The sequence below is a fragment of the Natator depressus genome, chromosome 8 (assembly GCF_965152275.1).
Source record: "Natator depressus isolate rNatDep1 chromosome 8, rNatDep2.hap1, whole genome shotgun sequence".
NCBI classification, from domain to species: domain Eukaryota; kingdom Metazoa; phylum Chordata; order Testudines; family Cheloniidae; genus Natator; species Natator depressus.
This window is the reverse complement of record NC_134241.1, coordinates 7,163,241-7,179,485: the sequence shown is the minus strand read 5'-3', so window position 1 is coordinate 7,179,485 and position 16,245 is coordinate 7,163,241. Positions and strand designations below refer to the sequence as shown.

Genomic DNA, 16,245 nt, shown 5'->3' with positions numbered 1-16,245 from the left:
CATCCCATTGAGCAAAAGTTCGAAGTCCACTCCCTGTGCTGGGAGAACAGTTGTCCCCCTCCAGGGATGTGGGAGACCCAGGGCCTGATTTCCAGAGGTGCTGAGCACCTGCAGCTCTCACTGATTTGAAATGGAGTTATTGGTGCTCAGCACCTCTGCAAATCAAGCCCCAACTAGAAAGGCAGCCGTTGATCTCATCCCCACCAGTGGGTCAGTGCGGTTATCTTCGGAACTGATGAATTGGGAAGGCGAGCATAAGGGGTCACTCATCCAGGGGCTGAACGTACCAGAGGGGCAAAGAACGCAAAAGTAAATGTAAACCCAAAGGAACCAATGCTGCATTCCCACAAGGGGAAACCAGAGCTTCAGAGCTGCCCACAGACCCCAGGGGCGGCAGAACATTTGAAAGGGTACGTTGTGTGTGCTGGCAAAACTGCCTAATCCACATCCCAGAGGCAGAATGAACTCTGTCCTCCTGCTCCATTCAGCCACAGATTGCTGGAGGGGTATTTCCATAAGCCACAATTGGGAGGCCAGGCCATTGTCATCCTCCAGCTCCTTCTCCCCAAAGAGCACAGGTAGGCCATGGTCCAGGAAATGCAGATGGCACTGGTGTAGCTGCACCACTGTAGAGTGTCAGTGTCTGGAGAACATATGCCTTTCTCTCACTGGAAACCACATGGCCAAGGGCTGACATGTAACCGGGAGAACTGCTCTCCACTGAGAACTGAAGTTGGCTACAGCAAATAAGGTTTAAAAAGAAAAGCTATCCTCTATGAGGGATGCTCCTCAGTCAGTGTACTCCCAAAGGAGGGCAAGCATGTGCAGCATTGCTAGTTGCACTGCGACCAAGGAGACTGCACGCCTGCTAATTTTAAGGCTAAATTACTGGAGTCAGAGGAAAACATGAAATCTTGCTACATAGTTTTACAATGGAGAGAGCAGGGAGATCAAATCAGGTCACTCACACAAGACTTAGGATAAACTCTTTGCTGCAACAGTGTCAGTGACAGTCTTTGAAAAGCTGGCATTCGAGGCACTTTGGAGGAGATGAAGCAGAGATGAGCAGTGACAGAGGATTTGCACCGTGTACACTAGATGCACTATATTGCACAGCAGACCCGGGCAAACGTTACTAAATCTATGTAAGAAATGAGTAACTAGGACTAACGAGACACAAGTTAGTTCACAGCAGTGGCAGAATTCATGTTAATCCTGAGCCTGCTAAGTAAAATGTGACCTAATTCCAAGGAAAATTTTGTAACTGTGCTGACTGGGTGAGCTGCAGTTAGTGCAAACATCCAGCAAACTCTCAAAGGCTGTGACCCTTCCTAGTTGGAGGTGACCTTGGGGCCGGGCCCAGGACAAGTCTCTTGAGAGCACATCAAGGAGGGTCTTCTACCAAGTGAGCAGCATTCAGTGTTGGTGTCTCCATCAGGATGGACCACTGGGTCTGGAATCATGCAGGGGTCATGCGTGGCAGTAGCCAATGGGAATTTAGTGGCTCAAACAAAATCTTTGCATTTAGGGGTTTAACGGTTTGCATCCAAGACGACACACAGCCAGGTCAGATCCTTTCACCATCTGTGCATGAACGACTTTCAGCTGTTCCCGTTGTCCAGTCCCTGTCCGATTCATGCTCAGATTAAGAGGTGAATCAGTCTGAGCCTGTTACTGCTATTTGCCCTTCCTTGTAAATGTGATCGTTAAGGCAGAGGCGTTACAGATGAGGCTTTCTCGCAGCCAGGCCATTGAGAGAACTAGAAAACAGCTCGGATTTTACACTGGCCACTACTTCTATTGTCTCCTCCCTTTATAGTCCTCCCTCTCCAGTGCTTAGTTTGTCATGAAAGAGGTGCCAAGGCTCAAGCAATTAGGTGCCAGGGCTTAAGCAATTTTTTTACATTCATAACTGATGTGGCAAGCCGAGAGGCGCTGGGGCTATGAACTGCCAAGCCTAGAGGTGCCAGGGCTCAGCCCTGGCACAAATTAAACTCTGTCCTTCTCACAAAGGAGCCACCTGATGGAGACCTTTCCTCCAGCACAGGGTGGGCTGTATGGGGAGCTCCCTTCAGAGTCCTCTGGTACCACTGCATGCATCCTCCAGAAGGTATCTCTAGATAATCACAAGAACACTCCCACAATGCCCCTGCTAGCCCATGAGCAATCCTGTCAGTGGGTCACTGTTTCGGCTCTGGCCATGAAGGCTGATGGGATGGCACCAGGCCCAAGGACATCCTAGTGAAGAGCATGACAGTGTTATCACACAGCTGGATTACATTAGCACCATTTTCATATCACTGACAAGAAGTCTCACGCTTACAGTGCAGACCTATTAAAAACTGCAGATCTGTGGGATACTTAATTTGCAAGCTAGTAACCTCAGGTGTCTAATTAATGATCAAATAACCCGCAGGAACATGCAAACAGTTTGCATCTGCCTTATCCTGAGTAAATAGTAATAGGCATTTTGCATAGAATGTAGACAGGGAATGATGGGAGAAGGGTGGTGGGGGGAGAGTTCCTTACTATGCCCATGATACCAGAATAAGCTTCTGCTAAAATAATCAGAAACGAGTAATGAGCAATACTGACAATCACATAATTAGGCTTCAGAGTCCACACCCCATTAGAGTGATTGTTTCAGTTCCTCTGCAGACGAAGGAAGACACCAGTCCATGGTTCACATTTGGAACGGGGCATGAGCCAAGTCCCAGTACTACCCCACCGTGCTTCATTACTACTGTCACAGCATGGAGGAGGAAACAGAAGAAGCCAATTCCTTCTCACTTCATGGTCAGGTGAAGCGTTAGCCTAACGAGCACCTCACCTTGCTCCCCTGATGACTGGTGCTTCTTCCCTGGGCATTAAGGTGTTCCCTAGAACACTAGCAGCTTCTCTTTAGTGCTTGTGTTCATGCAAAAGGTCTGAAATCCAAAGAGGAGACTGGGAGGCAATGGCCAAGGAGGGGAGTGGGAACTGGCTCCCACAGTAACAGCTAGCTACATTCCCCCACCCTGTGTTCCAGTTGTCTACTCCCCAAGGGATTCAGGACCTTGCTGCAGTCTTCATTGAGAAGGGGATTTTTTTCTCCCTTGCTGAGTCAGCTCCGGCTGACTCAATTGAGGGACAAAAGGTGCCAGCCTGCCTGTGACAGCTCAGCCTTGCCACATGAATCAGAGCAAGCCCATCTGTCTTTTCCTTGGGAGAACCACCCCGAGCTACTCAGACACCCATCAGCCTCATGTTCCACAACTAACACTGCACCGACACTGCGTGTCAAAGACAGGCGCACAGGGCCGGCCGGTCCCAATGGCCGAGGGCAGGCGACTTCACAATCTCCTGCTGTATTCTATGTCTGTGGCCTTGGCCACACTGGTCAGGCTAAACAGGCAAGGTTCATTACCCTGGGAAGGAGCCTGCCTGCGTTCTACTGTTCTCTGTGGTTCTAGGGGACGGTAGAAACCCCCAGAGGCAGACAGGGAAAGCCGGGGTGGGAAGAAAGGAGGCAGGGAGCCCGGAGTGAGGGGGTTTAGTATAAAGGAATTGGGTAATGTCCCTTTAAATAGTTTAGGAGACCTCCTGGAAGACCTTCTCCACCCTGCTTCTTCTGGAGAGCTCCCAAACTGCTTAAAGGGACATTACCTAATTTCTGCACATTATGGTGGGGAAGGAGAGGAGAGTGGGTGAACCCAGGTGGGAGGAGAACCTGGGGGGTGGGAGAGAGATCTACCCAACCAAACCACATGGGACTTCTCACTCAGGCACCTAGGCTAGGCCCTCCGCCCCAGCTATCGCCTTCCCCACTCTCAATCCTGCACTTCCAGAGCTTGCGCTGGGCCTGGCCTCTCTGAGCTACTACACCTTCTGGGTCAGGGTTTAAGCCAACCTCCAGTTGCTTGGGATTAGGATGAGACATTAAGGGCTAGGACAGGTTACCCTGAATCTGCTACTGTTGGGTTCTTACCTCCGAAGCACCTGGGCTACATGGACCTTGCCAATTCCGGTGTTCCTCGTCTGACTCGGAGAGAGAAGCTGTGACTGCCCTCCAGGACCTGAGAGGCCAGCACAGCTTCAGGCCCAGGTTGATGACGGCGGGGCCTGAACGCCCAGAGTTTGGGTTTGTCTCTGCAGCCAGCGATGCATTAGGTTCGGGAGCATTCGTACACCAGCTCCTGGCTCATCCCTAGGCCCGTGCTGGGTGCCTTGCTCACTTTCCGACCAGGATTGGGAGTGCTGTAGAGACAACGTGCCCAGCCATGGATGGGGTGGGGAGAGGGGGACCACCCCACCTCTCTGGCATAGCTGTACTGTGCTGGGAAAGCAGCATCCGGGCTGCCTCCACAGGCAGGGCACAGGGCTTTTGCAGGAGGGGAAAAGGAGGGAGGTGGAGTCTTCAAGAGGGGCTCATGGGCCCTCCCTGGGAATCGTTAGAGCCCAGCTATTTGCACATCTCCCTGAAATGCTGCTGAATGGCATCCCTCCACTCACCTGCCTCCATTCAGGACACCGACACCCCGTGTGCTCAATAATCGAAGGGCTCGAGCAGGGCAATCCACATCCACAATCGCTGGCTTAGCTTTGCCTAAGCCTGGGGAGTTCTACAGAGCATAACAACATTCCTCTCCCTTAGCCTCCCCACAGCTAATCTTCATTCCCACCAAAACACAAACACAACCAGACAGGAGATTATGGGAAGAAACACAGCCAAAACCTCCCCAAAAGGCAAACAAATCAGGAGCCAGCAAGAAAACGGTTGAAAAAGAAGAAATACCTTTAATTTTAAAATCTTTCCTTAAAAACATGTATATAAAGTTTACAGCATAAAAAATATCTCATGGGTATAAATGTAACTTAATACGAGCCCTACAAATACATTTGTAAACCTAGGATAACGTTAACTCTTTGGTACCTTAGTTTGAAGGCTGTTCCGTGTCTTGCCCCCATGATGGCTTAGGACAGGTTAATAGGAAAAATGCAAATACAGGCGCTGTTTCTGTTTAGAGATTCCACACAGGCCTAAATAACGAGCTTTAAAAAGGTGCAATCCCAACAGATTATCCATATTGTACCGTGCGGTGGTGAGCTGAGAGAGACAGAAATCAGTGGGCAAACTCACTAGTGCTTTGGAATTGGTAGTGCAGTCTATAAAGGGGGAAACAGCAAACGGGGGGCGGAGGAGGGGGGAGGCGAGACATACCAGTCCCCTGTGTCATATGCCCTCCCACTGCTTGGCTCCTCAATTTCATTCATCCCTTCAGTCTAGAGGGAACGAATCACACATCCGGCCAAGCTCTTCTCAGAGTAACCCGGGAGCAAATCTAGAACAACTCCATGGCTACGCTTGGGCACTCCAGATTTACACTAGAGAGCAGGGTTTGCCCCTTCACGGGAAACTGGGAATTCCATTTAACTGGTCCAGTGGAGAGGGTGCTGACTTGGGAGTCCTGGGCGCATTTCCCTGCTCTCTCACAGACTCCTTGTGTGACCTTGGACAAGTCACTTAGCCTCTCTGGGCATCAGTTCCCTTCTGTACAGTGCCTATACAAGCACTGGCCCACAGGGGTGCTGTGAGGACAAATACACTAAAGACTGTGAGGCACACAGATACCCCAGGAATGAGAGTCAGATAAGTACCATAGATAGAAACAAATGGGGTGAGGCTGATAATCTGCTTAGCAGGCAGGTCCCTCCCTGACATTCCCTGTCTACAAGGTGTGGAAGTGATTGTGACTGCAAGGTTGCGTGTGCACAGAGTACCGGCATCAATATCACTTCGCCTTTAGAAATGGCATTGCTGAGTGGCTCCAAGCGAAAGATCTGATTCTCTTTCATTGAACTCTGCATCAGGCCACCATGGCTCAATATGACCTGCTTCCTAATCCACAGTCCCTTCCCTGCAGGGTCTTCCCTTCCGTTCTGTCACTGCCACTTGACAGTCTGTGTCAGATGTCCCGCTCCAGTTCTGACCTGGCGCTTTAAACTTTGGCTCCTATCCATTGAATACCTTCAGAAACGCAGAAGGTTGAAACGAATGTTAGAGGAACTAGAGATGCGCCAGGTCTGAAATGACTGCTCGTAGGAAGGAAGCTGCTGAGCCTATAATGAGGCTTGAAAGTGAGGGGAGGAGGAGCCCAGGAGACATGCCACGGGGATGGGTGGCTCATTTCACTGCAGTTTGATCTCACTGGGGAGGATTTCATTAATGGTTCTCCCCCCTTCCCAATGTGTTACATTCCCCGCTGCTGCCATGTCACTGAGACACGCTGTGTTAGGCTTGTGTCAGTGACCTGTCTGATGCAGCTCAGGTTTCTGATAGGCTTGACCTAAGCAAGTGTCCCTACAGGTCTGGAAATCCAGAGGCTGCAGCAGCTTGGTCCCATGGGCCATGGAGCAGAGTTGCCACCTGCAGCAATGTGATGTAAAAGCTGCAGGTCAGCTGCCCTTTTGCTGTCTGAATAGAAACACTGCAGATAAACCACTGTGTCGTATTTAGGGTTGCCAGCGCTCTAGGGCAGGGTCAGGAGCCAGCCACTCTCTTAGCATTGTCTTAAACCTAAAGTGGGGAAAGGAGAGCATTTCCCTGGTACCCTGCATGTGTGTGTGGCCGTTGTGTGAGCCTGTGCCAATATTTTAACCCCTTTGCAAAAACTGGCAACGCTGGGATTGGCATCAATTGATGTGGGGAAAGACGGGAGGGTGAGAAGGAAGGCTCTGTCTCTTTAAATTCCCCCTCCCTTTATGGGGGAAGAGCGGGGTCAGGTGGCCAGTCACTCTTAGTTCCCCACTTGTTCTGGGACTGCCACCTGGCTTGCTATGAGGCCTTCAACAATCATAGAATCATAGAATATCAGGGTTGGAAGAGACCTCAGGAGGTCATCTAGTCCAACCCCCTGCTCAAAGCAGGACCAACACCAACTAAATCATCCCAGCCAGGGCTTTGTCAAGCCAGGCCTTAAAAACCTCTAAGGATGGAGATTCCACCACCTCCCTAGGTAATGGCGAGGGTCAAGTTAAAACTCAGCTGGAGCAGAAATCCTGTGGGGAACAACCCTGCATTGCTTGGGAGGAGGAGACAGACTAACAACATGTTACTCTAGTTCTCTCTCTAACCTCCATGCAGTGGAACAAGGAAGAGATCCCCGCCCTCCCTGGTGCTTGGGATGTGGCAAAACTCTCCCAAAAGGATACAGCTATGAGATATCCCTCCCCATCTTAGTTCAGTATAGTGTACTGACATAACACAGTGTTCCCCAGGATCTCCATCTGACACTGGATACTTCCTGCCTGTTGGTGCTGTACCTCCCAGAGAGTTGGCGATCTTAAGTTAGGTGGGTCTTTTAACACCAGTTTTGGCCACCTTTCTACTGACTGCTCATTGCCATTGCATGTCTAGCTCCCATCTCACTGCTCCGAGTCCACCAAGGAGCTGCTGGTCCCCAGAGGGGTGAATAGAGGCAACTTAGTTCCAAGTAAAGACCACTGTGCTCTAGACTTTACACTGTGACACAAAACACTAAACATGATTCTCCTTACATAAAACCATCCCAACTGAAAATGACAAACATTAAAAAGTCAAACATGTCAGTCTGAGGAAGCATCTTAAATATGGAGAGAGACACTGTCGTGTAGCAATAGACCCCCTGGATGCACAGAAGTCGTGACTGGCAGGAGGAATGTGCATATATGGGAGCGGATAACTTTGTAATGACTGCAGATTAAAATAGGAGTTAAAAAAATATACCAGCGATGGGCCCAAACTGCAGCACTGGGTTCCCTTTTGGGGGTTTGGAGACTCCAGCATTTGGGGTCCTTGGAAAAGGGGTTCAGTTTGGACCCATCCCCCAACATTAAAAACAAAAATAGTAACAATATAAAATAAAAGCCTTAGAGGAATCGGTTCCCTTCAGGACAAATTATGGCTACAAAATTGATGGCAACAGATGGGTTAAAACATTTGTCACCCCCAGAAGTCTGATGGATCCGGGTGGGGATTTCAGAAGCAGAGAGAGAGAGAGAGGGTGTGAACCTTAACCCCTGGCAGGGTTTGACCAGGGAATTTCTTCTGGCAACTGTAAGGGGTAGGTGTACTTTTCCCATGGACCCGCCACCATTGTATCCATTGGCTGGTGGGGAATTAAAATGAGCAGACTCCTTTCTTTGAAAAGGGTTTTCCCTGCTTGGTGATACTGAGGCTGCCCAGCTGGACCTCTTACCTTGGGGGAGGCTCACCTGGTCAGCGCTGTCTGCCCTTATCCGAGTGGGTGTCTCACTCTGACACAAGGCAGCGAGACACTGCATGCTCGCAGCAGGATGTGAAACCAAAAAGCTTTCCAACCCAGCGGAGCGGAAGGCAAATCAAACTCTTCACGTCAAGCCCAGATGGGGCTGGAAGTAGCCAGACAGTGTTCAGCACCAGCACAAATTTGCCAGACTTCCTGCTAGCCCCAGAGTCACAAGGTCAGATTTGTACAGCTAAATTTTGCATAGGGCTGGTATGCGGCATTAGCTAATGGATTCTTTAAATCACAGCTTCTATTTCAAGTAGTAGCATGGGACATCATAAAAAGAGAAATCTGCTCTGACCATAGAGGGGATCTGTTAAATCCACCCAGATTGAGAGGTGTTAGAAATCTGGGACAAAAGCGGGACACAAACTATTTGATAAGAGCAGTATCCCTTCACCTGGCTGAAGTTGCAGTGGCTTGTGCCCTACAGAGCACCTAAGAAACTGAGGAAAAGTGAGCTAACCCCGACAATCTCATGTTTTGTTGCTTCCCTGTGGTTTGGGGCATTTCTTGAGTAATGTCCACTGGATCCTGCACTACGATCAAGAGGAAGAGTGTGTAGGAAAACATAACGATATCTGAGGATGAGGGGATATGAGAAAATCTGACCATACTTGCAGGAAATAGAGAAACGCCCCTGGCCATGGCTTGCAGTAGCACTTGGCTGGCTACCACTAACAGTGCTATGTCTAGCTTTCACCTTTTATTAAAAACATAACCCCCCGACACACACACAGGTTCCTGTTCCTCTGGATTTAACTTTATAAATATGTCACTGTTAACAACTAGAGCTGATTGGAAAAGACACCAAAATTTTCAGTGTTTTTCAGTGGACAGTTTTAGACGGCTCTATAAACTGGCCAACAAACCTCCACAAAGAACATCATTGAAAATTTGAACATTTCCAACCATCTCTGTTAATAAGTGCACAGCCACCGTGTGTGAGAGAGAGACACGGAAGTGGATGAGCTAGAAGGAGCTGTGGATGTGGAGGAAAAGGGTGCTAAGAAATTTGATGCTATTCAAAAGGGAGAAAATGCTGGTTTCCTAGCTGAAGGCATTGTGATAACCTTCCTGGTTTTATGGCTTTTCAGCCACTCTGGTGGGGATTTTCATGGTTTCCTTGCTTTCCACCTGGTTTAACTCTTCGAATAATGAGTGGAAGCTCAGAGCACTACAGGTCACAGCCCTGCCAATGGGGGTAGAGGAGGGGTTTGAAGGAAGACGAGGGGTCTCCAACATTTCCATTCCGCATTCCACTTTCTAAGGCCCACTTCCCATCTGACAACCTGATCCTTCCTCCTCTGCTTGGGTCCCAAAATGTACCATCCTGAAAGGCTCCATAGATCCTGTAAGCATGAGAACGGCTGCTCCTGGCAAACACAAATGCTGCTTGTTGTTTAAAAGTTGGCTTCCCTCACGTATTTGTACAGTCAAAGAGACTGTAAGTGGCAGGACCATATACAGCTCTCAGATGATGTAGTGGGGTGGTCACCCACTCCTGCCCAGAGGGGCTTAAAACAGCCTAGGAGAGGGCTGTGGCTGGGGGCAAGTAGCTCCCAGGCTGATTGGGGAAGTAGGCACAGCTGGGGCCACGTCCCAAACAGACCACAACTGGCCCTTATAAAAGGGCTGTGAGCCAGATGCTCAGACAGAGTCTCCTCTAGCTGTGGAGAGAGATGGGCCTGGCTGCTGGGGAGTGTACCAGGGTACCTGAGGTGAAGCAGGGCTGGGGAAGGCCAGAGGAGCTGGGAGGCTCCAGGCTGGAAAAGCCCCAGGCTGCAGGCCTGGCAGACAGCCTAAGACAGGGTACTGGGGTTGCAACAGGGCAGCCCAAAGGTAGGCGGAGGCAGCAGGTCCAAACCCCCCTTGCCTGTGATGAGTGGCTTGTACACTGCAGTCTGCCCCAGTGAACAGGGGCTAGGTGGTGACTGGCAGTAGCCATATACTGAGGCGAGGTGGGGATAGGGGGTTGGAGGTACCCCTGGGAGGGGAGACCCAGAGACTGTGGGAGTACTGCCAGGGGGCAGCTTCCAAGGGAAAGGGACACCGGGGTTCAGTGGGGACACAGGGGCTAGCGAGAGGCGAGACACCAGCCAACAAAGGGCGATCTGGAGGCTGGTGAGCTAATTCCCTGGATGACCAGCAGGAGGCGCCGCAGGGGAGAGTCTCGCATCACTACAGATGACTTTTCTCATCCTCTCTCTCTCTCTATGTCCCTGGACCGCCTGGGCTTGTGTTTATGCAGCCTGGTTACTCACCTAGGACAAGAGGCTGCAATTCACGTGAGGGACCCAGACGGCACGGAAAGGGGAACTCGTATGAACAAAGTAATATCAACTTCATACCCCTGCTTCCCAAAGATAAAACAAAGATTCTGGCACCAGCTGGGTTGAGAGACTTTCCCAGCAGGTGAAATAGGTTCCCTGGCACTAGAGGATTAATGAAAAGCCATTTTTGTTCCTATACTGGCCCTGGCTAGTGAATTAAGAGATCTTATTTGTTCCCTTTAAATGAGCGATATGGAGACTGTCTAGGCTTAGAGTCCACATAGAGGAAGACAATGCTGGAGTGAGATGCTGCCACAGCAGAGTCAGAATCGGAGCATCCCTGATTCCTGGCAGGCCCTTCGGAACCCAGGCTGCTGTGGGCAGGAAGAGGGTCAGCCTAAGACCTCTCCTTGGGGTAGATGCAGCATTGTGGCCCAGTGCCACAGGTACCTGTACCATAGTGCGTGTGGTGCCGCATCCACCTCAGAAAGGCTGGACAGGGCAAGAGGGGAAGAATGTGACTAAATGTCTCCGAAACCCACGGCTGGTTTCTCCTCAGCGGCCACAATAGCTCTTCTGTGCTCGAGAGAGAATCCACTCAGTATGATCCTGTTCTCTAGCGACTGGGGCCTGGCCTGTCGGCTTCCTGACACCCCACCAGTGAGCTGCAAGGAATCTGTCCAGCCCAGCCATGTACAGCACTACGGCAGCTGTACCCCAGCGTGGTGGACACGCAGAACATCAAAGAGGCAGCTTCGGCCCAGATGGACACTGAAATTCAGAGCCACCTACTGCACCGGGGCACGGGAAGGAGGCTGGGATATCAAACAAGTGGAGTGAACGGCAGCATCTCCTCTGGAGACTTGCTGGCGCCCTGCCCCTTGGTCTGGGAGCACTGCAGGCTTCACTGTGAAGAGAAGAGGTTTGTCTGTGAGGAGACCCCTCCTCGTTTCAGTAGTTTGATCAATGGGGTGGAGTGTGGCAGTGAGGCTGGGGGAGGGGAAAGGTGCCTCTATAGTCCACGTTGTGCCGGGAGGTGGGACGGAGGGCGGGATAAATAAGCACCCAACAAGGTTCTCCACCAAGTCTGGTTGCCCCACAGCTGGTCTCACTGGTAGGGTGTGGGCTAGCATCAGCTCTGCCCCTTCTACAGAAAACTTTCTTCCATGTCGTGGTGCCCTGGGCTTGGCTCCTGGCAGCCCGACTTTGGTTCAGGTTCCTGTTCCCCTTCCTGCTGTAGGTCCAGGGGGCTGTCGCAGGATATTGTGGACGCTGTGTTCACTTCGTTCAGAGTAGAACTAAAGGGGGAGGAGAGAAAGGAGAGAAATAAATGTGCTGTCCGTAATCGCTGATGTCCCAAGCAAGGACCCACTTGCTAGGAAAGACACGGCTGGCTCTCTTGTGGCACGAGGAGTTACTACCTATGCCCCACAGGGGCCCAGTGCCATCCTCCATCTTAGACAGGCTTCTACTGAGGCTCCAACTCTAACAGAACGATGGACAAAATGGAACTTAAATTCGCCCCCCTTCACGCGTGCCCAGTGCAGCCATCAACGCCCCACAGGCTGTGCACACCTGGAGTGCTAGCTGCTGGGTATACATAACAACGTGCTGTCCAGCCTCTCTCCGGGCCTCCAGCCCAGCGTGGTGTGAGGACCATGGCCGTGCAGATAGAAGAACTGGGCAGCTGTGAAGGGAAAGGCCAGGCTGGGGGTAGATTTAAGGATCCTGAGAGTGAAGGGAGCAAATCCTGGGGTTGCTTTACCTGTTCCGCCTCCCTCCACCCCCATCCCTACCCCTTTCTACCCGACCACACTCTCCTGCTTCCACTTTTGTTGTGTGAAGCACTTGTTGTTTAGCTCTCAGGATGGTCAGTGGTGACAGAGATCAGATTAGGGGGAAACATGAAGAGGCCTGTGTTTGCTACCTGGCCCGGCTGACAGAAGCCTCCTGAGGGGCGTCATCGATTCCGTCGGGCTTGGGATCAGGGAGGGGGATGATGTAATCGTTGTCCCCTCCATCCTGCTGCACAGCTGTATAGAGGACACTTCCGGTGCCAGAGCTGGGGGTGAGCCCGGCGCTGCTGACCCCTGGGATTCTGGGCCTTGTGCGCAGAACAGCAGGGTGGTCGCTCTTCAGGAATTCCTCCTCGACCTGTTGGTACCTCTGCTCCCGTAGGGCAGGTTACAAAAGAAATGAGGTGGGTGAGAGGGGGTGGCGCTAACCGGGGTCAAGCCGGCATCCCCAGGCACATAAAGAGAAACTACAGAGTCTGGGCCCCGTTCCCACTGGAAGCACCACACTGTGCACTGCTACAGTGCCCTCCGTTGCAGGATTGCACAGCGCTTCCCAGCCATGCGTTAATGAAGCCCTCAGGGCATCCCTGGGAGAGAGGAGGCCAATTTCCAAGCATCTGCCGAGCGGTTCAATTTTTGGGTGAGCCACATGAGGTATCGGGGTGATACTGCTGTTGCTCCATTGTGCTCTATGTCTGTGTGAGTGAGAGGAGAATCAGGCCTTCTGTGTCCAAAAACTGAGCCACACCCGCTGGTGGCTGGACAACTGGGGAAGCACGTGGAATTTAGTGACCCGAGAACACTGGGGAAGAGCCAGGAACAGAACTCTGATCTCCTGAGCCCCAATCCTGGGTTTCAACAACGAGACAATGCTCACACGTTACATTTGTCCCTCTCTTTTTATGTATCCAGGCCACTCTCAGTGTTACGAATAAGCCCAGCCACGCTGGGAAACGTCACTTTACAAAAGGCTGCTGATTTTTAGTGTCGCTTGTAAATTTTTTCTCTAAATTGACCAGCAAATATATTTCAAGCCTTATGAATTAAACTGTTAACACTTCATTATCACCACTGACCCCAAAGGAACCAGAAGTGGTTTACAAAAGCTCAGAAAACTATACACAAGGAGCACTTTGCCACCAAAGTGCAGCCCGCTCTGAGAAATGGCAAATGTTTAACTGCACGCAGGAACACTACACAGCATTTAGGGCAGGAAGGGAAGAAGAATGCTGTGTCCAATTGGAACTGCAAGAGGGATTTAGTTCGCCAGAATGTAATTGCTTGAGTTGGGATATGCCCTGGAAAATGGGATTAACACCCCTTTCCCTCCCAAAAGTACCTGGGGATCTTATAGACCAGAATTTGTCAGAGCCTCAGTTCTCCAGCTCATCTGAAAGAGGTGTCACCAAGCATAGAATATGTTTGGCTGTAAAATGGGGCTCATTTCTTATACAGACTCTGTATATTTCATGGATAGGTTATGTCTAATTTAGACAAAGGAAGAAATGCTTGTGGTGTATCTAACTAAGGTGCTTACATGTCCTCCATTACCATAGCATCAGAACACCTCATAATCATTAATGTATTTATCCTCACAACACCCCTGTGAGATAGGGTGGTGGTGTTCTTCTCATTTTATAGACGGGGAACTGCGGCACAGAGAGACTTATTGCCCAAGATCACACAAGAAGCTGGCAGAGCAGGGACTTGAACCCATGTCTCCCAAGCCCTAGGCTAGTATCCTAACCACTAGACCCTCCTTTGTCTAGAGTAGAGTCTCCTTCCCACACTCCCATCGTAGCATTCCTGGGACATACCTTCTTGTATCCATCTGCCAGGAGGTTCCCCATAAGTACCACCAGCTGAGAGAAGGAAGGTCTTATCTCAAACTTCTCTTCCCAACATTTCTGCATGATGTCATAGCTGGGGAGATGGAGGGCGGGGGGGAAAAGGACACCATAGAGAGTTAGATGGTGGAAGGGGTGATGGAGCAGGGATGCTTCTCCAGCTTGAGGAGATGTGGCCAGTGCAAACGTGCACGGTGAACACTTACATCTCGTTGGAAGCATGGGTGGGTTTAGACATTCGATAGCCACATTTGATGGCATTGTAGAACTGCTCATTCATGGGTAGTTCAGGGTATGGAGTCCCACCTAGGAGGAGAAAGAAGAGTTGGAAACCAGGCTAACGGGGAGGCTCCACCACACTCACACTGTCAGTGTTGTTATAAAATCAGCACCACCCTCCCTCCTTTCTGTTCACCATTCCTACCCCACCTTCATCACCAGACCTGTGCTGGTCAGTGTGTGATAGGACAAGGCTCTGCCACAGAGGCCCCCTCTTGGCATGGGTGAGATGGGACTCAGGGATTGGTATCTTTCTGCCAGGGTGGGACTGGAGGGAGATTCAGGGACAAGCACGGGGGGACCTGTGTGGTCCTGGGAGGTAGGTTGCATTCTGTTGAAGGAGAGTGATGTCAGGGCACTTACCCAGAGTGAATATCTCCCAGAGGAGGATCCCAAAAGACCACACATCACTCAGGGTTGTGTAGAGGTTGTTGAAAATGCTCTCAGGTGCCATCCATTTCAAAGGCAGGAAGGTCTGTGAGGACGAGAGAAAGCAGGAATGGATTAGGCCCATGAGTCAGCCAATCCCCTGGAGACAGCTCACTTCTGCACCAATAAGCAGGAAAGTTGGATACCTTCTCCTTGACTCTTCATGGAGCCCAGTTTACAAAGATTGAGGAGAGCCCCTTGGAGCGACTCTTGAGCACTTTGCATCAACTGTTTTCCTTAGGGCCTTGACTCCAATTTCCCAGAGCAGGGTGTTACACTGACCCTTGTCAGATGGGCCAGGAGAACTGCAGTCCCCTTCACAGTTCCACTCAGTCCTGACACTTGCTGTGCCCCTGCTGAGGTCTCTCCCCCCTCTCACACCATCACAGAGAGGTTCTGGCCTAGGGTGACCAGCTTGCAAGAGTGAAATATCAGGACACATTGGGCAAGTGGGGGGGAGGGGGAAGAGAGCCACAGGTGCACAGCCCTGACCGGAGCCATGAGAGGGGGCGCACAGCCCTAGGAAGCTGCAAGAGGGGTGTACGGCCCCTGCTGCAGCCCGCACACAAGCCATGGGGCAAGGACTCATGGCCCCAGCTCCAGCCCCCAGCAGAAGCCATGGGGCAAGGGGCACAGGTTTCTCCTCCCTCCCAGTGCCCTTTCCCACAGCCCCACCACCACAACTAAACAATGCCCCACACAGACCCCCACTGCCCAGTGCCCTGACACACAAAGATCTCCCCCACTACCAAGCACCCCCCAACAGGCCCCCAATGCCTAGCACCCCAAAACACACAAACCTCCCCCACTGCCCAGCGCCCCCCCCAACACCTCCCAGACACTCACTCCACGACACCCTGCCCCCTTCCCTGGCCGCACTCACCAGCCCTGCTGGGAGGTCTCTGGCTCCTAGGGTCAGAGTGGCTAGGGGGGTCTCCAGACTGTCCACATGCTGCGCCTGCCACAAGCACGAGCTCCGTGGCTCCCATTGGCCGGAAAAAGCACCAATGGGAGCTGCCGGAGCCGCAGAGCGGGGCTTGCAGGTGCCAGCAGCGTGCACAGAGCCCCCTGTCCCCCACCCCGACCCTAAGAGCCAGAGGGACCTGCCGCGGGGCGAGGTGGGGAGTCCTGGTGGTGCTTACCTGGGGCGGTTCCCAGGAGGCAACTGGCAGGTCCCTCTGGCTCCTAGGGTCGGGTCGGGTGGGGGCGGAGGGCTCTCTGCCCATTGCCAGCGCCTGCAAGCCCCGCCCCCACAGCTCTGATTGGGCAGGAGGGAGCCGGTACAGCACGCGGAAACCCCCTCCACCTCTGTGCCCAGGGGCCGCCCGCACTGCAG

The 16,245-nt window shown here is 51.8% G+C and overlaps 1 protein-coding gene across 1 annotated transcript in view; it reads right to left on the bottom strand.

Annotated features, from left to right (window-relative positions):
* Positions 1-4,794: 4,794 nt before the first annotated feature.
* Positions 4,795-16,245, bottom strand: part of PDGFRB (platelet derived growth factor receptor beta) — a 61,920-nt gene continuing 50,469 nt past the window's right edge. The window contains exons 19-23 of the mRNA XM_074960307.1: positions 14,844-14,955; positions 14,408-14,507; positions 14,172-14,277; positions 12,486-12,724; positions 4,795-11,856 (exon numbers count right to left, since the gene is read on the bottom strand). Coding sequence (XP_074816408.1) covers positions 11,706-11,856; positions 12,486-12,724; positions 14,172-14,277; positions 14,408-14,507; positions 14,844-14,955 — 708 coding nt within the window. The 3' untranslated portion in view covers positions 4,795-11,705. The remainder of the gene's footprint in view (positions 11,857-12,485; positions 12,725-14,171; positions 14,278-14,407; positions 14,508-14,843; positions 14,956-16,245) is intronic.